This window comes from Dermochelys coriacea, chromosome 11 (genome assembly GCF_009764565.3).
Source record: "Dermochelys coriacea isolate rDerCor1 chromosome 11, rDerCor1.pri.v4, whole genome shotgun sequence".
Classification (NCBI taxonomy): Eukaryota; Metazoa; Chordata; order Testudines; family Dermochelyidae; genus Dermochelys; species Dermochelys coriacea.
Genome location: NC_050078.2, coordinates 68,047,540 through 68,069,835, shown reverse-complemented (window position 1 = coordinate 68,069,835; position 22,296 = coordinate 68,047,540). Strand labels below are relative to the sequence as shown.

At 43.8% G+C, this 22,296-nt stretch overlaps 1 protein-coding gene across 6 annotated transcripts in view; it reads left to right on the top strand.

Moving 5' to 3' along the window:
• The first annotated feature begins 401 nt into the window (after positions 1–401).
• The window catches only part of ERBB4 (erb-b2 receptor tyrosine kinase 4), a 1,003,508-nt gene continuing 981,613 nt past the window's right edge, over positions 402–22,296 (top strand). For 3 of the 6 annotated variants that reach the window (XM_038422011.2, XM_043505695.1, XM_038422006.2), the window contains exon 1: positions 402–908. In XM_038422011.2, the coding sequence (XP_038277939.1) occupies positions 827–908 (82 nt within the window). In that variant the 5' untranslated portion in view covers positions 402–826. The remainder of the gene's footprint in view (positions 909–22,296) is intronic. The other 3 variants (XM_038422010.2, XM_038422008.2, XM_038422009.2) reach the window with 1 other exon arrangement.

Sequence of the window (22,296 nt, the reverse complement as noted above, 5' to 3'; positions counted from 1 at the left end):
CATTCCCCAGCACACACAGGTGCAACAGCGGCTTGCAAGGAGGGGAAAGCAACGTCCTCCCCCGCCCCGATCGCCCAGAGCGGGAAGAAAGAAGCAAGCCCCCGAGCGGCCCAGCGGCAGGGCTAAATGCGCAGCTAGCCAAGCACCGGGCCGTTAAGAGGCGCGTCTCTCGGCCCGGTCTCGCAGGGACACTGGCGTGGTCAGGGCCAGCGGCTCCATGGGACCCCGCGGGCAGGGATCGCGCCTGGCTGCGGCCCTTCCCCCCGGGCCAGGTGTGCCCAGGGCGAGCCGGTGTCAAGCGGTGGGCGGGGCTTGTGCACGGGCGGGGCGGGGCTTGTGCACGGGCGGGGGCGGGGCTTGCGGTGTGTTGCTCCAACCTCCTGGCTCCTCTGTGTATCTTTTTTTTTTTTTCTTCTTCTTCTTCTTCTTCTTCTTTTGGGTGTTTTGTAAATCGCCGAGCAGCAGCCGGGGAAAGGGAGCCAAGGGGATTGACGCTCTGCGATTGGAGTTCTGCAGCCCCCGGGCAAGTGTGAGGAGAAGGAGGGGGGCAGCCAAACAGCGCCCCCCCAAAGTGAAGCCGGGAGAAAGCGGGCTCTAAAAGGCATCGAGCCGGCGGCTTCTGGGGGGAAACAACTCGGGGCAAAGCGGTTGGGCCAAGGGCGGGATCCGCCTCTCGCTCCACGCCGGGACTGGAGCCACCGCGCCGCGTCTCGCTCCTCGTCCCCGCAGCCGGGCGCCTGGGTCCGCGGCTCGCCGCCGCGGGGAGATGCCGTTCGGCCCCTGTGACATCGCTGGCCGGAGCTGAGGCTGCCCTTTGAAACAAACCATGAAGCTGGCCGAGCGACTCGTGTGCTGGGTGGGCTGCCTGGTGATCTCCGGGACGCTCCAGCCCGGCGCGGCGCAGGCAGGTGGGTTGCAAAGCAGCAGGCAGCCGCGAAACCTGCCGCCGGGGGTGGGTTTTTTGACGGTGCATTTCGTGCAGGGAGACGGTTCGTGGTTGCACTGCACGTTGGGAGAGGAGGCTGAGCCGAGCCGAGCCGAGCCGGTTTTATTTTCACCCGGTTCTGTCTCGATTTCCCCCCCGCCCCTTTCGGGTTTAGTTCCGTGCCACGGTATTTCCCTGGGGTTTGGGCAGCTGCGGGTCATGCCCTGTTTGCCTAGAGCCGTGGCCGAAAAGCCGTCCGTCGGGGGGCTACTGTTTTGTTTTCTGTAGCGGGGGGGCCCTGGGCGCTTAGCCCTCTGCGGAGCGGGGACGGGGCGGAGGGTTGCTCTGGGGTTGCATCCCCCCCCCCGTCTCTGCGCTAGCCGGGTGCCCAGACGGGGGGGGGGGGTCCCGCGGGAGCTTCCCTTCCCCACCTGCGCGTGGGGCCGCCTGAGCTCTGCACCGCTGGGCTCCTTGCAGCGCGGAGCACGCAGCGCTCGGGCGGAGGAGGATCTGCCCTGCCGGCAGGCGGCACCCGAAAGATGCAGCGTTACCAGCCGAGCCCCCCCCCCCCTTTTCCCACCCCCCAATTCTGCATTCACAGCTCGCGCCCTCGCTGCCCGCTTTAGAGCCGAGCGGCGGCACGGGCTGGCCACCAACTCCCCCCCCCCCGCCCCCCTATAACACGCATGTTGCTGGCTCTTCTTGGCTCCCGACGGGTGGTTCAGCGGCTCCTAGCCGCGGTCCCGTCCTAAGCTCCCCTGTGTTCCCCGGCGGGCTGAGCGGAGCCTGGAGGGGAAGCTCGGCTCGGCTCGGCTCCGCTCCGCTCCGCTCTCGCACCCGGGTGCAGGGGCGCGCGGGCGAGGTCCTCGCGGGAGCCCCGCGCGCTAAAGTTGCAGCCGCTGGGCGATTGCGAAGCGGGGGGGGGGGGGGGGAAGCTCTGCAAAGGCGAGGTGGGAAGACGCTGCCGGGGGGGGGGGGAGTTGTTGCACAGTCTCCCGCTCCGCCAGCCCCGACTCGTGTAACCTAGGAACTCGGTTGCCAAGTTCAGGCCTTTCTCGCCTTTAGTATCTTTGTTTCCTTCTCATCACAAACCAGTAAAAACGCACGGATTTAAACGCATCCTCGCGGGGGGGGGCACCCAGGGAGGCCTCCCCCCCCCCCGGCAGTTAAACACAGTCAAGTTGTAGCCCATGGATCTCTGTCGATGTCCTGGAAGGCGGGCGCTCCGTGTATCTCGCACACTGGTCTCTGCTCCGCCTGACTTTCTCTGTCCACCGTGCTCCCAGCGCACGCGTCCCTTGGCTCCGGGATTGCACCCACGGGATGCAAGCCTTCTTGCGGGGCGGGGGGGGGGGGGGTCCCTTTGATTTCCTGCAGCTATCCTGCCGTGGGGGCTGCTTATGCATGTTGACCCCTTCCAAAGCAGTTGAGGCTGAGCTGGTGGGAATGCCTGGGAGGCAACGTGCAGGGTTTCCCCTCCGCTTCAGCCGTGGGGTGCGCAGCTCTCCCTGAAAGCCCTTGTCAGAATTTCCCTAGAAGGAATTGAATCCAAATTAGTTCCGCCGCTCTCCTCTCGTTGCAGGGCATCTCTGTATTTTGTACGGTCGCAATCGCAAGTGCATCCGTGGGAGTGTTTAGGATTTGATGACCCCACGGGGTGATACAAAAAGCCAGGCTCGAGGTTTTTTGTTTTAAACGCAGAGTGATCCGGATAAGCCAGGAGGAGAAAAGGAAGCTATTTAGTATATTTCTTGGCATGGAAAGACGCGTGATTCTGCAACGATTCCGCCTGGAAGGGGGAGGGAGATCCCTTTAATTTTGAGCTAACATCATAAAAGCAAGTTATTGGTCTAGTCTCTGCGTGTGCGTGTGCGAGGGATTCTTCCCGAGTACATACATATTGCGCTTCCCCCCCAGTCAGTAGCAGTTTGGGGGAGTTTGTTTTGGTCCCAATGAGAAATTAAGTGCGGATAAGTAAACTAAGCTGCCAGAGGGCGACAAGATGTTGAGTGAATTGCTTTTAGATGAAACAAATTAAGAAAACGAGGGGAGACAATCTGCTTCTCGCATTATTAGACACGCTTGGAGTTCAGGGGAAAGTGGCATATTTTTTGAAATGCTAATTTCTTAAGAAGCAGAAGGAATGCCCCTTATTTACTGATCTATGTGAATAGAATAGAAATATTGATTTCCCCCCCCCTTTCCCCCGCTAGTACAAATCATTAGGGCTTGTGGTTTTATCTCTCTCTCTCTCTCTCTCCCTTCAAAGAAACCTGAAGGAAGAGTTGTTGTAATTTTTCCTTTAAAATTACTGGTTGACTCCTAGAGGCACCCCTTCAAGATATTTGAAAGGGATGTCCCATGACATCCCCAGGGACAGTACATTACGGTATCATTTATGTCAGTGTTATATCCCCCAGCAGAACAATTCCTGTGAAGCAACTTGCATTGTTGTGCATGTGTGATTTACAAAAAAAGTTAGTATATATTTCATGTATTTTGCAGAAGGGAAACACAAACGCATGTAGGTTGCCTCCTGGACAAATGCAAGCAGCAATTCCAGGTCCACAAACAATGTGTTACACTGTTTAACTTAGGTCTATTTCTGAGACATATAAGTGAGGTTTCCCCATATATTTTTAAGGTGTTTCCAAATATTGCCAAGTAGACCTACATAGTTGGATTCCTATTTACCTCTACAATAAACTGGCTAATGATATCGAAAGTTTAAAACAAAAACCTACCTGTACATTTCCCTTCACCGTAACTACATTTATGAAAAATGCATTGTGTAAAATTTCCTTCAACTCCTTTCATGATGCTTGATGTTTTCATGTGTTCAGGAAGTTAGGAATCAAACGCTTGCTCAGATTTTAATATTGTTTGGAATCACTGGACAGAATAATGGTGCTTAGATCTACTGTCAAATATTGCATTTGTATACTGACCTAAGGATAGCAATGTAATGTGATTTTTGTTGGATATATTTTCTAGGGGACAGTTGCTTTACATTAAACATTAAAAAGAGGGTTTAAAATCGCTCACATTTTCCTTTTTTGTTTTAAATAATGGGGAGATGAAGAAGTTTGACCAGTGACTGACACATTCTTGATTTGGTCTGTGTTCTTGTTTTTATGAAACTGAGATCAGCGCTATGTTGAAAAAGAACTGAAATGTTTTCTGTTTAGGAAAAAGCTTTCATAATGATGATGTACCCTCTTATATACCTATGTTGGTTTTAGTTAAATGCTGCTTTTTCTGCACATGATCATTTCTTTAACAGTTTGATGATCCTATTTGAGATTGTTTGTTTGTTTTTTATTTCCCTGTTTCCTCTTAGATTTTCCTTTGCCATGTTTTTGATAGAATAATTCATTTACTGGTGTTAACCAATTTCTTATTTCACAAGCCTTTATTCTTTATTATTCTTAGTAGAGAGCTGATTTATTATTCCTTCTGTTTTTTCTTCTTCTCCTCATTCTTTTCTTCTTCCTGCATAGTATCCCCCCTCCCTTTGTATTTATACTTTTTTCTATTTCATACTACTTTTCTTACTCCCTTTTTTGCCTCCTTGTTATTTCTTCCCTAGCAACCTTCCACTTTGGCACTGCTGGAGCTCCCTGAGTCACTTTCCATTCCTCCTTTCTGATAAATCTGATATGGCTGGCTGGCTGGCCAGTCACAAAGTCATTCCTTTGCCTATATTTATTCCTGAGAGAAAATAAAAAGGCATTGATCCAGGGTCACTTGCATATTCTCAAAGAACTGACTCCTAAGGCCAAATCTCAGCTTCAAGCAAGCCTCACATCTCTCTTGGGTAAAATGCTTTACTCCCCATGCCACACAGGAAGAAAAATATGTTATTTAAATGGGAGCAGAAGGAAGGAACTGTTTTTAATTCTAAGCATTTATTGAGCTATGATTGCCATCCACTGAATTAGCATGTCAGGTTGTACAGGTGTGCTTTGCTTTGTAAGTAGTGATGGCCTGATGGGGGGAGGGGGTGTGTGTGGATCTAACTGATTTCTATGGGCTTTGGATCAGGCCCTAAATATTTTCTTTATTTTGAGCAGGTCACTGAGATGCCAACACCTTCGCTGTTACGGGTGAGAGAAGTAGCAAGAGCTGTTAATTTCATTATCCTGCTTCTTTTGGCCAGGAAGTTTAAAACAAAACAAAAAACAAGCTAGTGTGTACACCCCCTTTTTTTGTTGTTTGTTTGTATACTATTTGCAATGCACAGACTTTGTGGTTTAAATTGGGTCACATGATCAAAATACCTTGTGCTATTACTTGGAAACAGGTCAGTCTTTGTTCAATTAGCAAACTGCCAATACACTTGCACCGTTTTCTGATATACAGCGCTGCAGAAGTGTTAAATAATTGCAGCCGAATTAACTGTTACGCTGTGTGACGTGTCCAGTTGCTCTGTGAAATTAATTGTGTATTAAATATTTTTCCACCGTTTTCTTCCTGATGAGTCTATTCAGTCTGATGTGCCGCATCGTCTTTATGCTCAAGTCAAAGCTCTTCTCTGGGTCACGTCAGATGGGGCCTCTTTTGAAAGCTGCATCGTGTCTCCTCTCCAGCCGCTGTCTTTGATGCTTGGCCTCTTTGTTGCAATGCAATGGATATTCAGTAGTTGAGCCCCACATGCCTTTGAAAAGATTTATAAAATAAATATTAACTAAAAACTTCAGCATGCGGTTGGGGAAGATGGAGGCAGGCCCTGAGAAAGTGAAATCCACCCAGTAGGCAATATATTCTCTTGCCACAGCTCACCTTTTCAGCTGCAGAGGAATAGTTTCCCATTATGTTCTTCAATTGCAGGCTAACCCAAAGTTTTGCAGTCCTTAGTCATGTAAAACTCCACTGATGTGTCAGCTGGAGTTTTGACCCCAGGATTGGGCATCTAGGGCCAGACTGAGACTGGTGCGGGGATTAGAAGGCAGGCAGACTATGCTGCTTCTCTGTGTGGGCTGGTGGGGGCAGTTCTGTCTCCAGCACAGGGTAAAACAGCCAACCTGTATTCCCCTTGCAATGGCCCTGATGGGCTGTTGCAGAAATTCAGAATTTCTGATGTAACAAGACCCTGGTCAGGCCCCTTTCCTCATGCAGCCTGCCCCCAAATTTACCCTGTACTGTGAATGGCTGCTGCAGATCTGGCATGGAGGTGGCTCTGGACCTGGGGCAGGTATTCTTGTGGCAGATGAGAGCTGCAGGGCAACACTGAAACAGGTATTTATGCTCTGCATCCCTGAAATTGACACAAAGTTGTTTATACAGAGGGCCAGATTCTACTCTTAATTATACCTGTAGAACCCAACTGACTGAACTGAAGCTGTCTGGTTATAAAAGAGGGCAGAATGTGATCATGCGTACTGTATGCAACACCGAGAGCTGCATTTATAATAAAGCACTTGAGGCTACAACGTAATATTGAGGATCTGGCTTAAGTACATACAAGTAAGCAAAATCAGACTCAGCGTTAACAGTTCTGACCGCTATTCCTTGACTCATATCATTCTTTAATAAAAAAAAAAAAAAAGGAAAAAAAGCCACAAGTTAAGGTTGTAAGGCCAAATTCAAGTCTGCCGTAAGTGTAAACAGCTCCACTGAAATCAATAACACTGCACTGGCTTACACCAGGGTTGAATTTGTCCTCAAGAGCCATTTAGGAATCCTGAGTTATTCTTAAAAGTGGCCTTAATTTTCTTGTTACTGTGGGAATTAACCAGAACCTTCACTTAATCAAATGCTTTTTCTGTGGTTTGATGCTCATTGGTTTGTATGGGAAGGTAGAAATTTTAAAATATTCAACTGCTCTATTAAAAATAAAAGGAAATCAAACCACAGAAAATCTATTTTGGATGTACATGTGAATTAATGTGCAACACACACACACACACACACACACACACACACACACACACGGCAGATATTCTTATACAAAAAGCTTTATTAGAGATGGTTACCATTAGAAAGCATGTTAATATCTACAGCTAACCTCCAGCTGCAAATACTGATACCTCTGTATTCTACACATCAGAAAACTGATTTTTCAGACAGCCAGTTCCATTGGTGTCTTGTTGTTCTGGGCATCTGCAGGTGGTGGCAGCCCCCAGGCCCTCCTTTTAAATTGGGGTTCCCCTAATTTCCTTCTTGGGCAGGATAACTGGCCTAGTGAATGGGGGAAAGCTGTAGATGGGATCTACCTTGATTTTTAGTCAGGCATTTTGACGCAGTTTTACGTGACCTTCTCATAAGCAAACTGGGGAAATGTGATTTAGATGAAAATGCTCTAAGGTGGTTGCACAACTGGTTGAAAGACCTTACTCAAAGAGTAGTTATGAGCAGGGCCAGCTGCAGGCATCAGCAAACCAAGCAAGCGCCTGGGGCGGCAGGACGTCGGGCTCTGGGGCGGCAATCCGCCCTCGGTGGCAGCGGGAATTCGGCAGCCGCTCCGTCACACCGCGTTGAGTGCTCGGCGGCGGGGACGCGACTCTTTTTTGGTCGCACCATCGCTCCGCCTCCATGTTCGGTGGGCAGGATTCCGCCTTCCCGTCTGGTGGCAAGCTTTCAATCTGGCCCGTGGGATTGCCAGCTCCATGGCACAGCGGGACTAAGGCAGGCTCCCTGCCTGTCCTGGCCCCACACCGCTCCCGGAAGCGGCCGGCACCACGTCCCGGTGGCCCCTGTGGGAGGTGCGGGGCAGAGGGCTCTGTGCACTGCTTTTGGCTGCAGGCACTGCCCCCCGCAGATCCCAGTGGCTGGGAACAGGGAACTGCAGCCAATGGGAGCTTCGGGGGTGGTAGCTACAGGTGAGAGCAGCACGAGGAGGAGTCGCCTGCCCCACTCCACCCCCAGGAGCCACTTAAGGGCGTGCTGGCCACTCCGGAAGAGGCATGGGGCCAGGGCAGGCAGGGAGCCTGCTTTAGTCCCTCTATGTGCCGCTGCCACCCCACAGCCACTTGAGATAAGCGGTGCCAGGTTGGAGCCTGCACCCCAAACCCCCCACCTTCCTGCCCAGAGCCCCTTACCCCACTGCCTTGAGCCCCTTCCTGTACACTGCACCCCCTCCCACGCCCCGCACTCCCTCCCTCCCGCACCCCAACCCCCTGACCCAGCCCTACATTCATGGCCCTGCATGCTATTTCCCCACTCAGATGTGGCCCTTGGGCCAAAAAGTTTGCTCAACCCGGCATATCTAGTAGGTTCCCACGGGGCTCAGTCCTGGAACTGGTATTCAATATTTTCATTAATGACTTGGATAATAGAGTGCAGAGCATGCTTACAAAATTTGTGGATGGCACCAAGCTGGGAGGGGTTTCAGGCACCTTGGAGGACAGGATTAGAATTCAAAATGACCTTGGAAAATTGGTCTGAAATCAGCAAGATGAAATTCAATAAAGAGAAATACAAAGAACTACACAGCTACAAAATGGGGAATAACTGGCTAGGTTGAGTATTGCAGAAAATGACCTGGAGGTCATAGTTAAGTTTGGAAAGATTCGATTTTTATTGGTAAATATAGATTTCATCATAGAGACTCAATAATAGAATTTCACAGAATGGCAAAGTGACACAAATGCTGCTTGAGAACTTATGAGAGTTTGATTTAAGGATACTCACTTTGCATATTTTGATATAAACTGTCAACATCGTGTTTTAATGGTTATAAAGCTTTAACTTTTTGAATCTCAGCGTCTATAGTCATTAAATAATTACAGTCTGATCCTTCTCTGTCTGACACACTCCCATGCTTTTGGGCAACTGTGAACATTTAAATCAGTGTTTTTAAGCATTTTAAATTTTTTTTAAAAACATTGACATTATCCATGGAAGCTATAAAAGTATTGAAATCAAATTCTGCCAAGACTAATTATAGTGGAACAAAATTGAATAGGAGTCAACAATACGATGCAACTACAAAAAAGGCTAATACCATTCAGGGGTGTATTAACATGAGTGTTGTGTGTAAGACATAGGAGGTAATAATGTTGCTCTATTTGGCACTGGTGAGGCTTCAGCTGGAGTACTGTGTCAAGTCCTGGACACCACAGTTTAAGAAAGATGGGGACAAATTGGAGGGAGTCCAAGGAGAGCAATAAAAAATTATAAAAGATTTAGAAAATTTGATGTACAAAGAAGGTGTGTTTTGTTTTTTGTTTTTTTTTTTAAAAAGCCCCTGGGCATGTTGAATTTTGAGAAAATAAGACTGGGTAATCTGATAACAATCTTCAAATATGTTAAGGGCTGTTATAAAGAGGATGGTGATCAATTGTTCTCTACATCTTCTGAAGGTAGGACAAGAAGTAATGGAATTAATCTGCAGCAAGGGAGATTTAGATTAGATATTAGGAAAATAAGGTTAGTTAAAGTCTGGATTAAGCTTCCAAGGGAGGTTGTGGAATCCCTAGCATTGGAGGTTTTTGAAGAACAGGCTGGGCAAACACCTGTCAGGGATGGTCTAGGTTGACTTGGTCCTGCCTCCGTGGTGGGGGCTACACTAGATGACCTCTCAAGGTCCTTTCCAGCCCTACATTTCAATTATTCTAATGCATGCCAGGGCTATGGAAGTGTAGCAGTCCTTCTCTCAGGTTAATAGGAGATGATGCACATCTCTCTCCTGGCTCTGTACACTTTTCTCCACGGTCAATCTATTCCCCATGCTTGAATCTTGTCCCATGAATAGTTCTGTGATGCCCAAGGAAAATGGGGATGCTGCTGTGAAAGTGACTAAAGCCCCTTTTCACGCAGGAGGGATGACTAGACCAAGGAATGGAGAATCCCTTTTTGTTGATAAAGTGTGTTGTTGGCTTAGAGCTGTGACTCTCACTTTGGGTGTGAGAGATCCCGAGTTCAAACCCTGCACTGACCCTCAGAGCAGAAGTGAAAGTTATATAAACAACGTTGGTGAAATCCTGGCCCCTTTCGGCAAAATCTCATTGACTTCAGTAGGGCCCAGGTGTATTCAATACAGGTCATACATGTAGGAACAAAGATTGTAGGCCATACTTCCTGGCAGGGGGATTTATACTGGAAAACACTGAATCTGAAAAGGGTATAGGGGTCACGGTGGGTAATCAACTAAACATGAGCTCCCAATGCAATGCTGTGATTAAGAAGGCTACCATGATCCTTGGATGTATGACCAGGAGACCAGTGAGGAGGTGATGCTTCTTCTCTCTTTAACATTGGTGAGCCCATTATTGGAATACGGTATCCAGTTCTGGTGTCAACACTTCTAAAAGGATGTTGGAGAAACTGGAAAAGCTTCAGAGAAGAGCTTCAAGAATAGTCTGTGATCTAGAAAACCTGCCTGAAAGTGAGAGACATAAGAGGTTCCATCTACTTAGCTATCCAAGAGATGACTTGATCGGCTCCGTAAGTGCCTAGAATGGGAGAAGCCTCTTTAACCTAGCAAACAAAGTCATAACGAGATCCAGTAGCTGGGAGCTGAAGCTTGACAAATCAGACTGGAAATAAGGTGCTCAATGTGGGTAATTAACCATTGGAACAACTTACCAAGGGGAAACGTGGTAGTTCTGTCACTTGAAGTCTTTAAATCAAGATTAGGTGTTTTTCTAAAACATAGGCTGCAATCTAATCCAAACTTTTGGCCTGTGTTACTCAGGAGGTTAGATTAGATGATTATAATGGTCTAATAAAATCTATGAATCTGTGGGGTACAATTAGGCCTTTTGTTTTTGTGGGAGTTCAAAAGAATAATGCATGAGAGTTGACATGGTCGTATATTATGGGTCCTTTGCGGCTTTCAGTGTGTATTGTGTAAATATGGGTTTAAGATTGCGTAAACATATATTTAAGTTTTAAGTATACAGCTTGATTTATCGCAATGCCAACTGGCAGAGGGCATGCCATAACATAACTCATTATTAGGTCTGACATGCTCACCTTTCAGGTAGAGAATATGGCCCTAATGTCATGTAAGGTATATGTAAATTGGTGACACACTGGTGATTCATATTATTCCGTGGTGTATACATGGGCAATAGATGAAGAAACATAAATATATGCTGGAAGTATATTCTTATGTGTTTTCAGGCAAGGCTTAAAACCAGAAATCATTTAATCCTATGCTCTTTGCAATACCCTTATTTTTAATTTTATTACAAACCATCTCAGTGCTGTATATTACAGAAGTGAGCCCTCAACTAAGTTAACAGATTGGTGCTGTGTACTGTTTCTTTAAAGGAGCAGCGAACTTATTAAAGCTCTGTGAGTGCTACAGGTAGAAGGCTTGGGTGCTACAGGGCAGGCAGTTCTGGGAAAACTCGAGACCAGGAGAGTATTGGTGCCACCTTGTGAGGAGTAGCCAGACTGGTGAAAGCCAAGATGAAGCTATTATGCTGTAAACAGACCGCTTGGGTCAAACCAAAACTGCACAACCCAGAGGCACCCAAGGTAGCAGGGTAGATGGGGACATGACCCCTTGCTGGTCTGGGTTGAACTCTCAAGTTTCTCAGTGTGATGGAGCACAACTCTAAGATTGGTTACACTACATTGGCCTGTAAGTCTATGAAGGCTGTTGGGGGGGGGTATGTACATTGAATTTTTGTATGTTAATATTTTTAGGAACAGAATGTATCAATTTGTAGGATAGGAGAACAATTATGTAAAAAAACAATTTTTTTTTAATGGTAGTGCTATAGTTAACTTAGAGTTAAAGGTGCTGATGTACTTTTGGTTTGGGGATGTAACTATATAAATGAAGCACATACTTGGTGATGGCATCCATGTGATACGTTGTAGAGTCATGTGATAAATGGAATGTTTAATGCATCTTTGACAGCCTCATTTCTAGAGCAGCCACTGCCTCATGTCTGCCAGGTCTACTCCTCATGTTCCAAGCCTCTCCACAGCTTCAGACAGCTGCCATATTTTTTCCAGCCTGCCGGTGAAATGCTTCCTCCTTTCCCTGAATTACATGAATATAAGGTGTAAAATGGGCAATATTCAGTCCTGCATCAGGAGTAGGATTAGGCTCGAATATCTTGGGATCCATTAGGACTAGAAATGGGACCTTCCTACTAGTAGAAAATCTGGAAGATTTCCTGTTTTCCAGTGATATACAGCTTTTGCTTCTATCTTTAGTACCCCATGATATATCAGACCTTTTCTTACTGGAAATGGGAGAATTGCAGTGGACACAGCTGGAAGATTTGCATGTTATCAAATCTTTAAAAATGGGACATTATTATGCAAAGAAAAGGTATTTTAGGTAAATTTCAGGAGTTTCTAAAATGTATTAATTATAATTTTCCCCTGAGTCCTGTGCAGTTAGACTTGCAGTAACTAAGGCTTGAATAATGATACACAGGTCTAAAATTGTACTGGTAACTTGTTTTTAAAAACTCTTAGCAATTTGTAATATAATACAATATAATATAATGGTGTGTGAGTTTTCTTTGTTTGCTTTGTAAAGTGTGCTATATGGCTACAGAGTACGTGATATCTTATTCATTTTTGTTGGCTGTTGCTTGTAATGCAGCCATGCTAGAGTCATGTGGATAGAACTTTCATACCACACCTCACCAGCATGTAGTCTGTATATACAACCTCCGTACACACAGGCCTCTCCCTTTCTACTAAAGCCGTGTCCGGCACAAAATGAAGATGTGTGATGTAGATATCCCCAGTGTACTGTTCTACAGACAGCTGCATATATGTGCAGCTTCATTTTGCAAAGGCATGCGTGATCCAGTGCATAGAGGTTTTTCTTACTGTCAATAGCCTGCATCTCTCATGGCAGGATCAGATCCTAAGGTTGAAAACGCACTCTGTATCTCTTTGTCTCTAGTCTATAAAGTGTATCTTGTAACACACCTTTTGTGATTATGATCTGTTGGGTAAACTCTCTTCTTCCATCAGTAATCATTGAAGGTCTAGGTCCAGTGGCTCAGAAAAAGCCATTGAAACCTTTGCTGTCTATCCTATTACACAGTGATGTTATGTACCATACACTGTGGTACAAATCCTGCAGTCTCTGACACAGCCACGTAAGGCTGTATATGAACTTGAATTGCCTGATTGTTATTGCTGGGTTCAGAGACCCCACAACACTGTTGTATCATTCCGTAAAGCTCTCTCTGCAGGGAAGTGGAGTCATGGGTGTTGTCTAAAGCAGAAGTGCACATATATATGAAAATAGTTAATAGATAAAGTGTCAGTAGATGGCGCTTGGGAATGTGGGTTTTGTAGGACCAATAAACTTCTTATGTGAAGCTCTTTACATTCTGCTGTTAGTGTTTTTACTTCATTGTCGTGACTGATCAGAGGCACGGAGTCACCTCAGCAAGGGCTGTGAGCAGCACTCCACTGCAGCTCTTAAAAGCCCTCATCTGTGGTTACGTACATAACCAGGATCCACTGCATCCACTCTTCTTTCCCTTACTGCGCTGTAGCAGTACTCCTGAGCCCGGCTTGCAGATGGGGGTGAAGAGCCGTGTTCCTTTGCCCCGTTGTCACCATGTGTTTCTTGCAGTCAAATCCCTTGTTGTTGGGCTTTGCTCACAAGGCTCCACTTTCCCCAGCACGATAAAGGCTGTACAATTCTTAGGATCCTCCTGCTGTTGAGTGCTGCACAAACCAAATTACTTTTAAAATTTCATGTCAGTTTTCTGGAATGCACCAAGTAATTAGACCAAACAGTGGACAAACTGCCTGATCAATGTGTATTAAGAAAATAAGATGTCTATTTTTTTTTTTTTTCAAGTAACCTTGGCAAACAAAGTCAGATGTTTATAAAAGGCATGGAAAAAGGTCTTGTAGTCAAAAGACCCTTTATACCAAGTTTTGTTTGATATTAAATTAGTAGTATTTTTTAAAATAAATGAATTGGAAAACCGTAGAACTTTGGGAAATATTGACACTCCAGCTTCACAGATGGTGACAGACGCTGCTTCCGTGGAATAGTCAATAGAAAGACACCGGGCACAGTTTTTAAAAGTGCCGAAGGCTATGTCTAGTCTGCAATAAAAGACCCGCTGCAGCTGGGCCTGGATTAGCTGACTCGGCTCAAGCTACAGGACTATAAAATTGCAGTGTAGGTGTTCGGGCTAGGGCTGGAGCCCAGGGCCATGAACAAGGAGGGTCTCCAAGCCTCACCTGAATGTCTACACCGCTGTTTTTTGCCCCACAGTTAAAGATAATCATGTGCTGGAGTACTTTGCTAAATTGGGACCTCTGTGAGGTACCGAGTGTTCTCCACACCCACGGAAAGCAATGGGAGCAAAGCGTGCTCGCAGCGTCCTAAGAAGCATCCAGCACCTGTGGGATTGGGTCTTTGGAGCACCCAACGTGAGGAATAATGGGAATACTTTAACACCATATTTATATCACAGTATTTAACTTGTGTTCATTTAAATAATACTGAAATATTGAACATTTAAACCTCAAGGTTTAGGTAGTCCAATAATGTAACATTTTAGCAGTCATTTTAAGGTTAGTCCCATAGCTAGACAAAATGATAAGCTTTGTTCGTAAGTTATTCTTTTTCATTAGATCCTTTTCACTGTGGTTGAATATCCTGGTATACAGACTGGTGTGTGTATCAATTGTATTTTGGCAACCATTCAACTACTTGTTTAACGTTTTTGACCCATGTAAGCTAAGTTAGAATGTGCATTTTTTTATTATTCATCTTTGACAGTAAAGAAATAAAATGTACACATCTAAATTAAAATGGCTGTTGCTTAAGGATCTGTGGCAATTTTTAGAGTTCAGTGTGGTGTAATCTTATATAAAATATTTTACCAAAAAAGAAAAAAAAACCCTCACGTATTTCAAGAGAGATTTCTCTGGTGTATAAAAATATCAGTGGAATAGCTAACTTTTTTTTTCAGTTAAGTTCAAATTTAGCAACCATTGTCCTTGTTGATATATCAAGTGCTCTAAAAATGTACTCACCACTAACTGGAAGAGTGAAGTGATTGGTAGGCAGATGTAATTCTTTAGTGGCTATTAACAAAGTGCAGGACACGAATACTGAATATGCAAAAAGCTGTATAGAAAGAATACAAAATAACACACACAATTGTTTTTTGTTTTTTTGTTTTTTTTTATAGATGCTTCTATTATTTTTTCTGTATGTACTGTAATGATTGTTGCCTGAATTAGCATGCCATGAGCAGAGGAACCTGATACACAAACAGAATGGCATGCAGCTAATTTTGTTTAGCAAATTGAGATCTGATCCCTGCTATTTTACGCCCTCTGCAAGCTGACTCAGTTGCTCGTTCCAGTGTATGGATGAAATCTATATGAGTCAAATTCTGATCTTGATTATGGTGGCATAATTTTGGAATCACTACATTTAAGTCAGTGGAGTTAACAGAAACAGTTGAGTTAATATTTTTATATAAATAGCAAGTAGTGTAATCAGTTTGTTTCTCTCTTGTCTTCTCTTGGAGAGGGAGCCTGTCTGTCTGTTGAGAAGACTATTCATAGAAGTGAGTTGGGTTACTTGGAGTTTATATTGGGTTACTTATGGTAGAATTTGGCTTCTGTTTCTTTCAGTTTGAAACTTTCTTTTAAAACATATACCTGTATCTATTTAGATAATACCCAGCTCACACAGAAAGTCATACCAGCATTTCACAGCCAAGATATCATCAGAGAGCTATATTTCACACTGGGAAGATCTTAACTGGCTAGGTTTTAATTGTTTTAGTGCTGCATAACATGGACTAAGTTGTACATCTAGTCCTGCCTCATGTACCACAATGAAATTCTGCATTATTTATTAATACAGAACCTTCCAGCTTCTAGTGATATCACTAACATCTCTTGTAGTACTTTGCACTTACATGACTTGATCCCATCTATTTTAATGCGAGCAGGATCAGATCTGTACTGTGGAGTGCTTCCTGTCCTAAAATCTCAATCTGGTGTTTCAACCTTGATTTAGTATAATCCAGTGGTTCTCAACCCACGGCCCAATTAGGGTGACCAGATAGCAAGTGTGAAAAATTGGGATGGAGGTGGCGGGTAATAGGCCCCCTATGTAAGACAAAGCCCTGAATAGCGGGACTGTCCCTGTACAATCGGGACATCTGGTCACCCTAGGCCCAATCAGCACATAGCTGCAGCCCATGTGACATCGTCAGGGCCATACATGTTGTACATATGTTGTGTGGATGCAGCCCAGATAACACACAGAGTAGGTATATGCAGCCTACAATGGTACATCAGTTAAGAACCACTGGTGTAACTGCTGAACTGTCCTTTTATTTTATTTATTATTTGCATTGTGTTGGTACATAAAGAGCACAATCGGGGATTAGGGCTGCATTTTAGTAACGTTAGTAACAAAAAGATGGTTTCATGTCCCAAAGAGTTTATAATCTATGTAAGCAATAGCTGTATTCTTATTTTACCAATGACTCTCAGGGACATTTATGCAATGTTGCCTGGTATAACTGTTTGTTTTTTTATCTCCAATTCTGTGGAATCTTAAATCTCCAGGTCCTGGAGTCAAGTGATTACCTGAGAGTCTCGGCTTTTTATTTAAAGAAATATGCAAGTTTCTAGCTTTCTTGGTTGCAGAAAAAAGCTAAAAATGGCTTAAAAAAATCAGAAGGCAAATGGTAATTCCATAATATATTTTTAAAAACCATTCTCATGATTTTGTGCGGGGGGCTGACTCATGATTTTTGAATGCTTGGGAGATGCTGTTTGTCTTTGTATAAGGTCATGTAGGAAGTTGCTGGGTGAGCTAGGGATAGAACCAATGTCTCTAACTCCATTACTATGATTTAATTGTTCTCACCAGGTTTGCTGCGCAAGTTGTCACACATTATCACAATTCAACAGCGGGACATTGCACCCAAAATGATCGTGGAAAAGAATCTGAATATCAAAGCTAGGGTCAAAATCCTTGCAACAAATATGGCTTAAAGTATAAAAATTAGCTATTGTTTGCATTTAGAGAGTTGCAAAACCAGAGGCTGTAATTTTGGTCAATGGATGACATAACTTGGTAGAGCAAGGGAAAAAAACATAGTGGAAATTGCAGATGGATGAAGAGTGAAATCCTGGACCCATTGATGTCACTGGTAAACCTTCCTTTGACTTTAGTGGGGCCTAAATGATTGCACTAAAGCTGCTTGTATGAGATTCTCAGGTGTTTCTAAATCCCCAAGAAATGGTGTCTCACAACTTTTTTTGTTGTTGATTTTCCTAATCTCAGATCGGTTTGAAGATTAAGGAAAGCTAGGAAAAACACTACAAATAACTCTCATCTTCCAGGAAAGACCAAGTTTCCTGGGTGTGGAGCCTCTCTTTGAGGACTCTCCATCTGAGGTTGGATTCACCCACGGTACCTACAGTTTGGATATGTGGCTTTCGGGTAACTTCTGGGGAAATTCTCTGGCCTATGTTACACAGGACGTCAGACTAGATGATCACAGTAGTCCCTTCTGGCCTGAGAATCTATGCATCTACAGACTAACACGGCTGCTACTCTGAAACCTATACATCTTCTGGAAGTCTATTTCTAACTGCAGATTTTCCCTGCACCTCCACCAGACCAGAGAGGTCCAATGGGTGGCTGTTACCTGGATATAACATGAGAGGCTCTGTAATGCTTGTTTTCATGAAGATCTCTTGGTCCCGTGAGGTTGTGTCCATGTCGGAATATGGAATAGTTACTGTGAATAGAAGTGTGGCCATGATATCCAGCATTTGTAGAGGGTTCCAACCTATCTGGCCCTTGCACATCCATGGATGATGTATTGGATACCATCCTGAGATAGGAAAGTTTGAGTAGCCTACAATAGGGCTCCTATAGATTTCACTTGTCTGCTGGAGACAAACTAAGGCTTTGGCTGGTTTCCCATGAGCCCTGGTGGTGTCATGACCAATCTTTCAACACTTTTCAGATCTAATAGCTCTCCAAATAAGAGAATGTGCTACTCCCAGCCTGTGCAAGTAGGTCATGGCTTCTGCCAAGCATTTCTCAAAACAGCACACACCCAATGCCAGTCCAGAAGGCAGGAGATGAAACTGGTTGTGTTACCCTGTCACAAATCTCAAGAACCAGAATTCTCTTAGAAGTATTCCAGTGTGCACATAAGCGCTTCAAGGTCCAGAGCGTAGAGCCCGCTCACCCCTGTAGAATGGAGGCACCCGGGATAACTGTCTTTCACTTTTCTTTAACTAGTTATAGATTCAGCTCTCTGAGATCCTAGCTGGGCTGGAGCCCTCCCTGTTTTTTTGACGGAGGGAGTGTCTAGAATAAAACCCCTTCCAGTTTTCACCTGGTGGCACAGGCTTTAAGGCTCACATTGTCAGGAGGGATTGGGCTTTCTGCAGCATCTCTTCTTTATGCTGAGGAGGGAATATTCTCATGAGAATGAGAGCAAACGTGATCTCGGAGCTCACCAAACAAACTATCTGAGGTGATTGGCGGCTAATGAGGTAAACGGATCCCATTCTCTCAAACCTGTGTCTTGTCTCTTAGATCCCTCTTTTGAAGAAAGGAAAAAAGGCCCTTCTTCAAAAGCTAGCTTTCCTGTTGACCAGATTCAAGGAAGTTGAGTCACCCCACTGCACAAGGCCCTCTGCCTCAATGGTATCAGAAGCTAAAGGGTCCTAAGCTCCCATTCTTCAGGCACCAGGAACTGAAGGGTTCTTGAAGGTTAGCAAGCAAGCTAAATCCTCTGCAATGGCCAATAGGTTCTGATCCCGAAGTTGGATTGTGAGACACTGGCAAAAAGAGAGACCTGGTGTTGGAGTGCTGATAAAGTGGTACCAAAGTCTAGTGACTCCTGAGCCTTAAAGCAAGTAGTGATGTGATGAGGAAAAACAAGTACGAAGGCACTGAGGAAAATAATCACTGCAGCATTGACCGAAAAACTTCAAACCAGGCAGAAATGTGCTAGTGCCGAGAACAAAGGCCTCAAAATTTAGCAACTCTACTGGACTTGACTTGAAGGTATAATTGTCAGCCATAGCCCAGGGGGACCAGACTGGAATTTCTGGCACAGCATTTATATTAGTGAACAATGACCTACAAGGGACCTGGCTCGTGCTGTGTTTTGCTACTGGTGCCTGCGAGGGGCAAAAAATCTTCAGAGTTCAGGGAGTTCTGCACTTGCAGCGTAAAGCAGCGAAGAGCCAGGATTGGGAATGAAGAGGAGCGAGAGTCCTGTAGTTCACTGTTGCCTTGCGCCTTGGTTTATACCAATGCAAAGTGAGTGTAAAACACTATGAAATTAGAAAGGTGGCATTTAATACCCACATTGCACTGGTATAAATTTACTGTATTGACTGCAGGGCAATAATAAATTGGGCTTGTTATCTTTTAGAGAGGATTTTTCTCCCGAGTGGTGTGCCTGGCCTGAGATTGTAGTATTCAGTATGACAGGTTTCAGAGTAGCAGCCGTGTTAGTCTGTATTCGCAAAAAGAAAAGGAGTACTTGTGGCACCTTAGAGACTAACAAATTTATTAGAGCATAAGCTTTAAGTATTCAGTATGTTGCCCTTAGGGTTGTAATACATACTGATGGATCTGGTAGTGGATAAGTTTTCTTTGTCTTTATTTTAACCATTCTTTTGACTTCATTTTTTTCCCTATCCATGTTTTGGTTTCCAACAATATGATTAGTTATGGATTTGTAAGTCAGAAATAGCTTAGTAATTGCTGTATTACTTTGCCTGCAACAGCAATGAACGTCTTAAATTTAATGCATCATCCACACAGAAAATTGATGTTTGGCCAAAACTTGAGGGCTCTGACAGCTAATCTTAAATAGCTTTTGCTTGATGTGTAAAATGACTGAGAATCATGAATGAGATTCTTATGAAAATTGATGCTCTTTGAAGGATTATTACACAAAAGAAAAATATTCTGTCTTGTTGAATATTGTTGAAAAATATTCTGGTTGAAAATAGACTTGTGGTGAGCCAGAAAGTTTATATGTTTGTGGGGTCCCCCCACACTTTTTGGAAGTCACCAATACTAAATTATGGAACAATGTTAAGTAATAAGATCACATAAGCAAATGACTGCATTGCACTTGATTCTTCAAAGCCAATAGTAATTTTCTCTGATGTCAAGGTGCAGCGGATTAGATCATATATGCACATACCTAATTCCTGATTGACTTATTAATGATTAGCTTTTTTTAATGGACTTCTAATTTAATTTCCTTTTTAGAATGTCATTTTATAACAACAACACAGTTAAACTAAACAAAGTCATGACCACAATGGGGAAATTCGCCAGTGTCTAAAATGAGGATATTTAAAATGTTTGTAAAAATACATATGCCTATATTGATGTCAGTATTTTAAGGGCCAGATCCTTAGCTCAGTAAATTGGTGTAGCTCTTTTGACTTCACTGGGGCTACCCAGATTTACACCAGCCATGTAGCTTGCCCATTATTCCCATTGGAATAGTATAAAACTCAACTGATATTTACTTTTTGGTTCAATAAATCTTGATGTGTTACCTCCAAAAAAAAAAAAAAAAAAAAAAAAAAAAGTCAATGTCTGTTTATTAGATACTGTGCTTGTGTTTGAACCAAAAATGAAAGACCTAGTTTTCAAAATTAAGCCCACACAATTATGCAATCAGGTAATTGTGCATATAATTGCATGCACAAAAGGCCAGTTAGATGTGTAACTGTCCATTTGCATGCAAAATTACCCAATTTTGAAAATCGGGCCTTAAATATTCATTGTGTAAAGGACAGCTTCATATATATGATTGCATTCTCCCCCCCCCCCTTCACAAATCCTTATTCATTTCATCTCCATTGAAAGGTTGCTGATATATCTCTGTAAATGAAGAATGGCATATCTACCTTCAGAGAGGTATCTTTAAACTTTCAATTAACACACAATAAACAATATTGAGTATTTTAAGAGAAATACTTCCAAGATATAAGGCATGCAATAGCAAATTCAACATTGCCTGGAATGAATATTATTAACTACAAATGATCTGAATGCATAAACATGAGATGATTCCAACACACATGCAACTGGATAGAAGTATTAGAAAATTATTGGTAATTATGTAGCCGAAGCTCTCTCTCTAGAGTTATCTGTAATATAAACATTGTACTTTATTTTTTATTATTTGTATTCTAGAACTGTAACTGTAACTAGTGTATTTGTATTAAAACCCAAACTGGGCCCATTGTGCTAGATTCTGTACAAATGTGATAGACAGTTTTTGCTCCGAAGAACTTGCAATTTAAAGAGATAAAAGTGAGAGGGTGGGAAGACAAACAAGGAACGGAGAGGTGAAGTGACTGGCACAAGTTTGCACAGCAGGTCAGTGGCAGAACCAGGAATAACACTCAGAGCTCCTGACTCCCAGTCTAGTTACTTATCCTCTGGTTTAAGCTGCCTCTATTATGCTGCCTCTACTGCGTTTCTGAATTAAGGTGTAAATTTTTAACAGTGAGAGCCATTAACCATGGGAACAGTTTACCAAGGGTCGTAGTGGATTCTCCATCACTGACACTTTTAAAATCAAGATTGGATTTTTTTTTAAAAAAATAAATACTCTAGGAATTATTTTGGGGAAGCCAGTGTTATCCAGGAAGTCAGACTAGATGATCACAGTGGTCTCTTCTGGCCTAGGTATCTATGAATTTCAGGTTCAGATCTTTTTTTCTAAAGATAATACCTCAGGAGGAGCATAACTGATTGTCTTATTCCTCCTCCTTTCATCCAAAGCACACTAGTTTTTTTTAAAACCAGCTATGACATACGTATAGATGGATCCCATGTTTTAGGAGCCAGGAGGATTCATGTGGCTCCTAAGAAAAATTGTGTCAGGTATAACCCCAGAGATAAGTGATGAGGATCTGTAAGCAAAAATTGGTGCTGTTTTTAGGAGGCGAGAATAAATATGTGTATAAAGTTAGAAATGTGCTTGAGTATCTTGCTAAATTGGGGACTAAGGCAAATTTACTGTCCAATGTGTTAACCTACTGCTGACATAGCAACAGATCCACATTCCCACCCTACCTGCCATTAGAGCAGATTGCCTTCCAGTGCAAGTCTATACTAAATTTTTCAACTCCAGGGCTTTATGTTGTGGCTGTTTTCCTCATCTCAGAGGGAAGTTTGGACAGGACTCCCTCTAGAGACCATAACTAGAACTTGGCAGAGAAAGGGAACTCCATATAACAGAGGATTTCAGTATTTCATGGTTTGGTTTAGTTCTGATTTGGAATGAAAACCAAACATTTCAATTTTTTTTGTGAAAGGGAATAGAGCCGTTAAGCTCGGGCAGTCTTCCTGGGAGCTGCTGCAAACTCAGGAAGTGCTGGGGTTCCTGACTGCGAGGAACCTGGCAAGTTGTGAGGAAACCAGGCAGGGTTCCATC